Raw genomic sequence first — 9,097 nt, forward strand, 5'->3', positions numbered from 1 at the left:
CTCTGCCACAGTGAGGGGCCGAAGGTCCTCCTCCAGTCTTCTCCCGCTCACAGCAGATATGGGCTGGAAGGGGCAAACGGAAAACGACCGTGTTAGACAGTCCAACCGACGCATGCAGCCCAGGGGTTGGGTAGCTGGTGGCCTCAGTGGCCAGGGCACCTGGACATGGCTGCCGGTATGGCTGCCAGCATGTGGTGCAGGGTGGGGGTTCTGCCGCCCTCCGGGTTAGTGCGAGGCGCACAGTGCTACCTACTCATCCTGCTGCCCTGAGGAGGTTGTGCAGTTTTCTCCGGTACTACTGGTCGGTCCTGAGGTGTTGCTGGTGGCTGACCGCCTCTGCCACCTGCACCCAAGCACGACAAATGGCGACAGCTGGCAGCCTCCTTCCCAGGCCGTGGTCCAGGTCTTACGCCCCTCCTCCACCGCATCCAGGAGGGTGTCCTGCTGAGCGTCAGTGAAGCGTAGAGCTGCTCTCCTTGCTGCCATCTTGCTGTGTATATGCGGCTGCTGCTTATCAGCCTCCTGAGTGTCAATCATGAAACGGGTGAATCCTGCACCGTTTCTCATTGGAATCAATTGTGTTCCACGTGGCGCCGGTTCTCGCCCCTCAACAGTAGCTGAATCGGTCCAGGAGCGGCGCCGGTTTTGCTGTCGTGGAACTCCATGAATCCTGCGCCGGCGTCAACACTTTGTCTCAGAAATGGAGAATCCAGCCCAGGAAGAAACGTTCTCCTTCGTTGAGGGGGCAATAACCAGGGAACATAGATTTGAGGTAATGGGCAGAGGATTTCGAGGGGATTTTAGGAAAATAATTTTCACCAGGGGGTGGTGGGTATCTGGAACTCACAGCCTGAAACGGTGGTAAAGGCAGGAACCCTCACAACATTTAAGAAGCAGATGAGTACTTGAAAGTCATAGCATACAAGGCTACGGAGCAAGTCCTGGAAAATGGGATTCAAATAGATAGGTGCTTGATGACCGGCACAGACATGATGGGCCAAAGGGCTTCTTTCTGATGTATAAGTCTATGAAACTATGACCACTATGTCTTAGGTTGGCCAACTTTCTTTTGTCTTATAATATGACCTCAATATGACTCCCTCATGCCACCACAGGAGTCACACCAGCAGAGTTACTTATGAGCCGTTGTCTCCGGACCTGATTGGACTTGGTTTTCCCAAATTTGGCGGGAAGGGTGGAGGCACAGCAGGCCTCCCAAATGAAACAGCACTTCTCGCATAAAGGGGACAGGTCATTCCAAATGTGTGGTCTGGTTGTCATCAGAAACTTTTCCTGAGGCCCACTATGGCTACCAGGCTGAATTGTGTCCAAGTCAGTGCCAGGATTTGAACAGCAGGACAATGCAAATAAAATGACCACATGAGAAGCCACAACTTAGGGCAGCACGGTAGCACACGTGGCTAGCACTGTGGCTACACAGCACCAGGGTCCCAGGTTCGATTCCCTGCTGGGTCACTGTCTGTGCGGAGTCTGCACGTTCTCCCCGTGTCTGCGTGGGTTTCCTCCGGGTGCTCCGGTTTCCTCCCACAGTCCAAAGGCATGCAGGTTAGGTGGATTGGCCACGCTAAATTGCCCTTAGTGTCCCAAAAAAAAGGTTAGGAGGGGTTATTGGGATAGGGTGGAAGTGAAGCCTTAGGTGGGTCAGTGCAAACTCGATGGGCCGAATGGCCTCCTTCTGCACTGTATGTTCTATGTATGTTTGTAACCTCAATCTTGGAACAGTTGGAGCCGGCAGGCAGCACCAGTGCTCCTGTGGTGGAGCCAAAACAGAGGGAATCTAGGGGTCTTATGAAGGCACGTTGATGATCCAGGAAGGAGCCCAGAAGGGAATAACCCTGCGGGGCTAATTGATTCTTAGACTTTCTGCTGAGGATGACGGTGGCTGCACCTGCAAGCTGGAGGAGCCAGTTGGGGGACTAAGGCAGTCTATGAGACCCAGAAAATCCCCCGACAGGTTAACATTGTGATGGGTTATTCTGGATTCTCCCTTGTGTTCCTCATCCCTTATCTTGTGTTTAGTTACTGTATGTAGCTTATTTGTAAATATGTTACTGAGGGCCTTAAGGGGATGTGGTAACGTTGCCCCTTTAAGTGTCATGCCCTCTGTAGCCATCTGGGATGGCCACTTACAATAAGAAACAGGGAAGGTTGCAAAGCATAACGGGAAAAATGGACAATGCAAGGTTCAGGCAGGCTCAGAGCCTGAATGTATATTTGTGAGCGAGGAATGCAGACGGTATCGGAAACCCCCCCACCGATTAGCATTTTGATGGCCCATCTCCGTCAGACAAAGGACTGATACTTGAGCGACCGATACAATCCCAGACATTTTGGCGCAACTCCCTGTATCCAGGAAGCATAAACAACAGGGTCAATGACCGCTTAGGACACGCCCAGCCATCAAGGCACCCCCCCCCCCCCCTTTATTGGTTCGAATCGAACACAGTGATCAAGAATTACCCAATTAGTGGGGTCCAAACTGAAGGACCATCCAAAAGAGCGCGAAAACCCCCAAGGATAAAACGAGAGATCACCATGTGTTCAGCCTCTCTTGGACCTGGTGCTCCGGCAACATCTACTTCCAAGTGCAGCACCACCAGAAGCAAGTTCAAGTTCAACACCCGCTACCAGATGGATGAGCCCAGCTGAGCAGCAGTTACTTCTACAGACCCGATAGATCCAGAATCGAACAACGGCCCACTGTTCCTCTGACCTAAGCCGGGTGCCTGAAGTTAAGTACTGGTTGTCATAGTCGATAGGTGTAGTTTAGCCAGTAGTGTCTATGTTGCATGATAGTTGTGTGTGTAAATAAAGTACCCTTGATCTTGAACTAACTAACTGGTGTTTGGCTCTTTGATCGATATCTGGTTGAACCTTTTGGTGGTATCATTTGATACCTGGCTACTCTGAGCAATATAATATTGATATCCAAAGAAAGAAGGGCAACCTCATTGATTGCCTTATTTACAGTAGGTAAAAAAGGCAACACTTCGCAGTCTGTGACTAGCGTGAGGTTATCGTGTAGGAGCATGCAAAACCTGACCAATGGGGGAAACGTGCGCGTCAGAATGAACCCTGGAGTATGAAAACCTGTACAGAGAATCTGTGCCTGTGTATAAGTTACCTTTGTTAGCTGCCAATAAAACCTTTGTTCCTTCATACTGAAGTCTACTTGGTGTTGCCTCAAGCCACCACAACAACAATGTGCATTTTTACATTAGAAAATCATAAGGTACTACCAGAGTATTATTAAGAGTAGTAATAATCGGCAGCACCAGAAGGTACAGTGGACAGGACTGGGAGTGCGTGCAGTCCCCAGAGATCTAAGTCTTGGGATGCCAGAACCAGGTAAGTTTTGGGGGCCTCAGGGTGGGATGAGACCCAGGGGGTTGGGCAGAGGAGGAGTGGGGATATTGGTAGTGAGGCCGTGGAACTGAGGAAGGACCTATAGGGCCAGTCCTGGGGGGGGGGGGCGGGGGGGAGAGTGATTAAAGAAGGCTGTTGTTGGAGCGTCCCTCTTCCCCCTCGAGATCTCATTAGGGCTCATTTTCGGTCTTAGTCCCCCCTGATCCTGAACTCCTCCCACCAGCCTGAAAATTGAGGCTGGGTGGGACCAGCCCCGAAGTGGTCAATAATTGGTTACAGGAGAGCTGAGGTCTCAAACATCCAGGCGTAAAATTGTGGGCAGGGGGGAGCTCGGTGGGAAGGTCTTCCAAAAAAAAAAAATTACAGTCCCCCCGGGCGAAGGAAGTAAAATTCTGCCCTTTGCTATCTAACATGCTGACAGGGGTCGTGCTGAGCAAGCGCTAAACGCCGAGTCTCCGGCGCTTCCCTCTTCCCACCACTGAAACATTAGCCATTGTTTCCAGGGCTGTCGCTGATCTGATCTCCCCGGGAGATCTTCCCTCCACCACGACCTCCGAGGTGCACTGCCAGCTTCACATTACTGCTGGACCGCGGTCCCTCTAACGTAACAATTAAAGAGCATTACTTGTATTTTTCTCCCGACAGCTTTGTGGGCCATCACCCCTCCCCCCCCCCCAGGCTGTGGGCATTTTTCCAATTGGGGGGATTGACCGTGGCTGAAGCTTGCAGAAGACTGGGAGAACACTGAATTGCTGGAAATCTAAATGCATTTTAAAAATCAAGATGATGCAGGAAGCACTCGAGCCTGGCAGCTTGTGCAACCGAAAATAACCATCATCTGACCAGTGCCCGTCTCTTTGGTGTGATAGCGTTTTCTGTTGACCGTGCCCCTTCAAATGGGGGCATTTTTAGGCTATTTCTGTGTGGGTTGAAGACACTGGGAGGAAACCTCACTGTTGAATGAGTGGAGTGGGTGCTGCATTGGCGGCAACGAATGAATGAATAGCGAGGCTGCTCTTCCGCAGTTGGACTCAGTTACGCCAGCAGAGAGGCGCGGTCAGCAACTGCTGAGAGTACAAATGCGAACCGAGCCCGCCACTTTCAAACATTTCCTTAAGCGCTGCTCAGGAACAGGCTTGCAGACTCGCCAGCAGAGAGAGAGAGAGAGCGAGAGCATGGCTACTCCTCCGAAAAGAATGTGCATCAGTCCCGCTTTCAACGACAGCTTTGAAAAGAGAGTGAGGAAGATTTCAATTGAAGGAAACATTGGTGAGTGAGCTGAATGGTCGATGCTGATTTTTCTTTTTTCTTTGCCCACTCCTCGGAAGCTGAATTGGCGCCAATCCGTTTTGGCGGGCTGAAGGTTTCCAGTGTTTTACCTGTCAATCTCAGGAGGAAAGCTTTTTGAAATAAGTGTGTCTGCCCACATCGGCAGCATTAACATTTGTGAGTTGATTCCGGGCTGTGTGGATTTTGTTACACTTTGTTGCTCACACTCTGGTGACCGGCTGCGCGGGAAACGAAGTGTCAGTTGGGGAAATAGTTTTTCATTGCTTCCCGCCACTCCCATGCAAGCAGAATTAAGAAATCTTCCATCCTTTTAACTTTTGAAATAGCTGGTTTCCGAGATCTTAACGACTTGTCACTTTTAGAAGAGCTGCCAGCTATTCTGACGCCAGTCGCGCCATGCTTAAGAAATTAAATCTTTGCATCTTCCTTTTTATAATACCGCCTCCTGTTCAGTCTGTTTGCACAAAAAATCTGTTGTGTCTTAGCGATGTTTTCAACGGCAGATGCATTTTTAAACGTTTCCTATCTGTTCTCTAATTTCGCTGTCCGCTGCATGCAGCACGACGTGTCTTCAGGCTGCTTTGGAGCTCGAATACAAAACTTTCAAATGTTTGGTCATGCTGAGGTAGTTTTCCATTTTGAGTTATTTTGTATTTTTTAACAGCTGCTGGGAAATCTACTTTTGTTCATATGTTGGGAAAAGCCAGTGATGAATGGGAAGTTATTCCTGAACCTATTGGTAAATGGTGCAACGTGCAAGCAACAGAAGATGAAACCCTGGTAATTAGCACAGATGAAATTCAATGTATTTATTGCCTTTCAATGTTTGGAAAATGGATTATTGGAATAAGTTGCGGTCAAAAATTGGAGGGCACGAGAAAATTGCAGGAAATGGCCCGACGTGTTTTTTGATTGCTGCCTTCGAGGTTTTCTGTTCCTCCAGTTGGGGACAAAAACTGCTGAATTTTTCAGTCTCATGTGCTTCCCATCTCTGCCAGTTGAACTTGCTAGGTTGCAAGCCCCCTCTATAGGACATGTCACTGTCGGATTGTTGAAAGGATTGTTTGGTTGTGAGACCATTATTTCCGAGCTAACTTGCAGTTACTTATTGGGTAGCGTAATTGAAGTTTGTGGTGTCTAGTAGATTTTTGTGAAGTTTCTCCTAACCTTTTTTGGTTCTATTGTTTTTTTCCTCTGAAAGGAACTTACAACATCCCAAAAGAGTGGAGGCAATCTCCTCCAGATGCTCTATGACAAGCCAAGTAGATGGGCATACACGTTTCAAACCTACGCTTGCCTGAGTAGGGTTCGGGCACAACTTAAACCACCCTGCGACAAAATTCAGGATGCAGAACATCCTGTACAGTTCTATGAAAGATCTCTATACAGTGACAGGTGAGACGCAAGCCTCTTATGTTACAAATCTTTTTTTGGGGTAGATAATATAAAATAACCCAAGTTGCCTGGTTTAAAAAAATAAATGTAAGTTCTTTTAAGTTATAAATTGATCATGTGTTTATTTTTCCTGATGTTTAACATTTAGCAATACTCATTTAGAATGTTGTGAATTTATGTTCATTAGTTTTCTCTCTCTCCAAACAGGTATATATTTGCCTCCAATTTATTTGAATCTGGCAATCTGAATGAAACAGAATGGTCCATTTACCAAGATTGGCATGGGTGGATATTAGCCCAGTTTGGTCCACAAATTGAGTTGGATGCCATGATCTACCTCCGAGCAACCGCTGAAGTAAGTAAATAAGTGACTTATTTTCTTCACGGTCATTTTTTTGGGTTTGTTTTGAAGAAAAAGTGCCTAATTTGACATTCTAGTAATGATAGAAATTTGTCACTTGTTCTCTGGTAGAAATGTATGGAACGCCTTCATCTGAGGGGCAGAGAGGAGGAGCAAGGAATTGAGATGGAGTACCTAGAAAAACTGCATTACAAGCACGAATCTTGGCTTCATAATCGGACAATGAGGTATGTGGGATCCATTTCAATTTATTAGCTAAGGCTTTATCTTAAATCTTGCATATAGCTTAGTCTAGGTGGAATGTGGATTAATTTTACAGTAATTCAATTTCTCTTCTGCGTCAAATGTTCTACTGTAATTTGTTGACCTATTTCAGGCTTGATTTCGAATACTTGAAGGACATCCCTATTCTGGTGCTGGATGTCAATGAAGATTTTAAAGATGACAAGATTAAACAAGAAGACATTCTAGAGAAGGTACATTTTTTTAAGTTGAATTTCTATTTCAATGACCTCCATTGGTTAAACAGCTTTTCTGATCATTGCAATGTTTTTTAAATAATGTAATCTACTGGGCTACCTTTAAGCCTGCAATTGTAGTCAGTGGAAATGGCGATGCACGCAGAGAATCTGCAAGCACATTTCCCCCTCCCACCCTCGCCAGCAATGTCACAAGGTCCAAATCCATAAAGGGTGGACGTCTCATTTAAATGCACTTCAATACATTTTAATATGATTAATGGCCTCCCCGCCACATGAAGTTTCCACCCCCACTTTTAATACCTCGTCGACATGACGTCATACCGGTGAGGTTTACCACCGCTTTTTTTTTTAATTAAAAAAAGAAACAGTTGAGGGCGCCCCTCTGGGGGTGGAAAAGTAAGTATAGTCCCCGGGAGGAGAGAGACATTCCCTGCACTGTCCCCAGCGTGGGTTCACAGTGCCAACCTGCGGGGGGGGGGGGTCAGGAGCCCCTCATTGTCTGGGGTGGGGGAACTCCTGATACCTCCTTGCTGGTGGGGCCATTCCGTTCTGATTGGGGCGCCCTTTAAAGGTGGTGCCGTCCATCAGGCTCTGCCCTGCCAGAGTGACACCGTAAACCCTGCCCACTCCTTTTCTTTAAAGAGGCTCAAGATCTGGAGAGAAAACTGATCTGTGAAACTGGAGAGTTACATGCCTGTTTTTGGTCAAAATCTGACACTTTGCCAAATTCTGGTAAGATTCCGCCCTACAATTTTGCTCGACTATTTTAAAATTAACTTTCAAAGTTCATGTAAGTCAATTTTATGACTGAATGGTTAACTTGATGTATTTAACAGTTAAGCAGTGCATCTATAGCAGTTAGTACCATCATAACGATACTTCTTGTTCACAGGTGAAGGCATTCTTGCAGACTTTATAGTACAACGGAAGAGACTACAATCATTAATCTGGTATTGCACTGATTTTGTTTTATCTGTGGAACTGGAAGCAAATACCTGCATTTGAAGAATATATTTTGTACAGCTAATGCACAAGTAACTTAAATTTTTACTTGTTCTGCAAACAGATCTGTATTTGGCCCTGTCATGTTTATTGTATTTCCTGTTTGCCTTTCTTTCCTTTGTCCAAACTGTATTGCCGAAGTTGTCCTGATTGTCAATCCTTATCTAAGTATATTGCCAACAATGCCAATTTTCTTTCAATGAGAAAGTTCTACATAGCCCATAGTTTGGTGTGCTACTATATTCTTAATGAACTGGTGTGAGTAACTGAATTGTGAAATTATTGTGCATATCAAACTGCCACAAACAGTAAATCAATGAGCAATTCTGCTGGTGCTGTATCTTCCGAAAGATAACCTCTAATGCTGCATTTGTCTTGGTGCTATATAGAAACATCACTTGGATTATAACTCTACTCTGCTTTAAGTCAATAGCCTTCTAACTGCCCTATTACTGAGCTTGGCCAGTGCTGTCTTTTGGAAACCCTGATCTTTCATATGGAAAAACATTGGATCCTTTTTTTTTCTCCAGGACAACAGGGCCCCCATTTCTTGCTGACTTTTGTTTTAATTTCAGATCTGATCTACAAGCATCTTATTCCTTAATTTCTCCCTCCCACTGCTTTAGTTATACATTTGTTCACTTCTCATTCTTTCAGTTGTTTTGATGAAGACTAATTCAGTAACCAGTCATCTCCTCTTTATACTTTTAAGAAGGTTGATTTAATCTGCCAATACTTCACCTCATTTGTAACATTAACCTATTGCTGTATGCTGCCATTATTTATCTGTTCTCAAGACAGAAGATTTTTCAGTATTTTTGGGGTTGTGCTTTAGCATTCTCTCCACCTTTTGGAAAGCATTATTCTGTCGCTTGGGTTTAATATTTTGTAGCTTCCCCCCCGCCCCAGCCACTGCATTTTATAGTATCTCTTTCAAAGTGGGACCGTTACAATTTTCATTAACAGGCACAATTGTCACAGAACTGCTTCTTTATGGATTGTAGGAGTAATGTAAATAGATGTGAATTATAGATTTATATTGTGTACTGTAGATTTTCTACAGCATTTATTGATCAGTTCTGTTTTCAGTACAAAATTCAAATCCACATCATTTGCTTTCAAATCCATTTTTGTATTTGCTGAATGTTCTTTTTTTTACTTTAATAAATTATAAATATGG

General features: G+C 45.5%; 1 protein-coding gene across 1 annotated transcript; it reads left to right on the forward strand.

Annotated features, from left to right (window-relative positions):
* The first annotated feature begins 4,174 nt into the window (after positions 1-4,174).
* Positions 4,175-9,097, forward strand: LOC140426951 (deoxycytidine kinase 2). The gene is made up of 7 exons (XM_072512256.1): positions 4,175-4,656; positions 5,342-5,457; positions 5,879-6,072; positions 6,280-6,427; positions 6,545-6,660; positions 6,810-6,909; positions 7,808-9,097. Exons 1-7 carry the CDS (start codon positions 4,386-4,388, stop codon positions 7,832-7,834), a joined length of 972 nt encoding a protein of 323 aa, XP_072368357.1. The 5' UTR covers positions 4,175-4,385; the 3' UTR covers positions 7,835-9,097.

Source organism: Scyliorhinus torazame, chromosome 7, assembly GCF_047496885.1.
Source record: "Scyliorhinus torazame isolate Kashiwa2021f chromosome 7, sScyTor2.1, whole genome shotgun sequence".
NCBI classification, from domain to species: domain Eukaryota; kingdom Metazoa; phylum Chordata; class Chondrichthyes; order Carcharhiniformes; family Scyliorhinidae; genus Scyliorhinus; species Scyliorhinus torazame.

Coding starts and splice junctions, on each gene's coding strand:
- LOC140426951 (XM_072512256.1), top strand. CDS start 4,386: ATGAATAGCGAGGCTGCTCTTCCGCAGTTGGACTCAGTTACGCCAGCA. Junction 4,657..5,341: donor TTCAATTGAAGGAAACATTG/GTGAGTGAGCTG, acceptor ATTTTTTAACAG/CTGCTGGGAAATCTACTTTT. Junction 6,661..6,809: donor CTTCATAATCGGACAATGAG/GTATGTGGGATC, acceptor GACCTATTTCAG/GCTTGATTTCGAATACTTGA.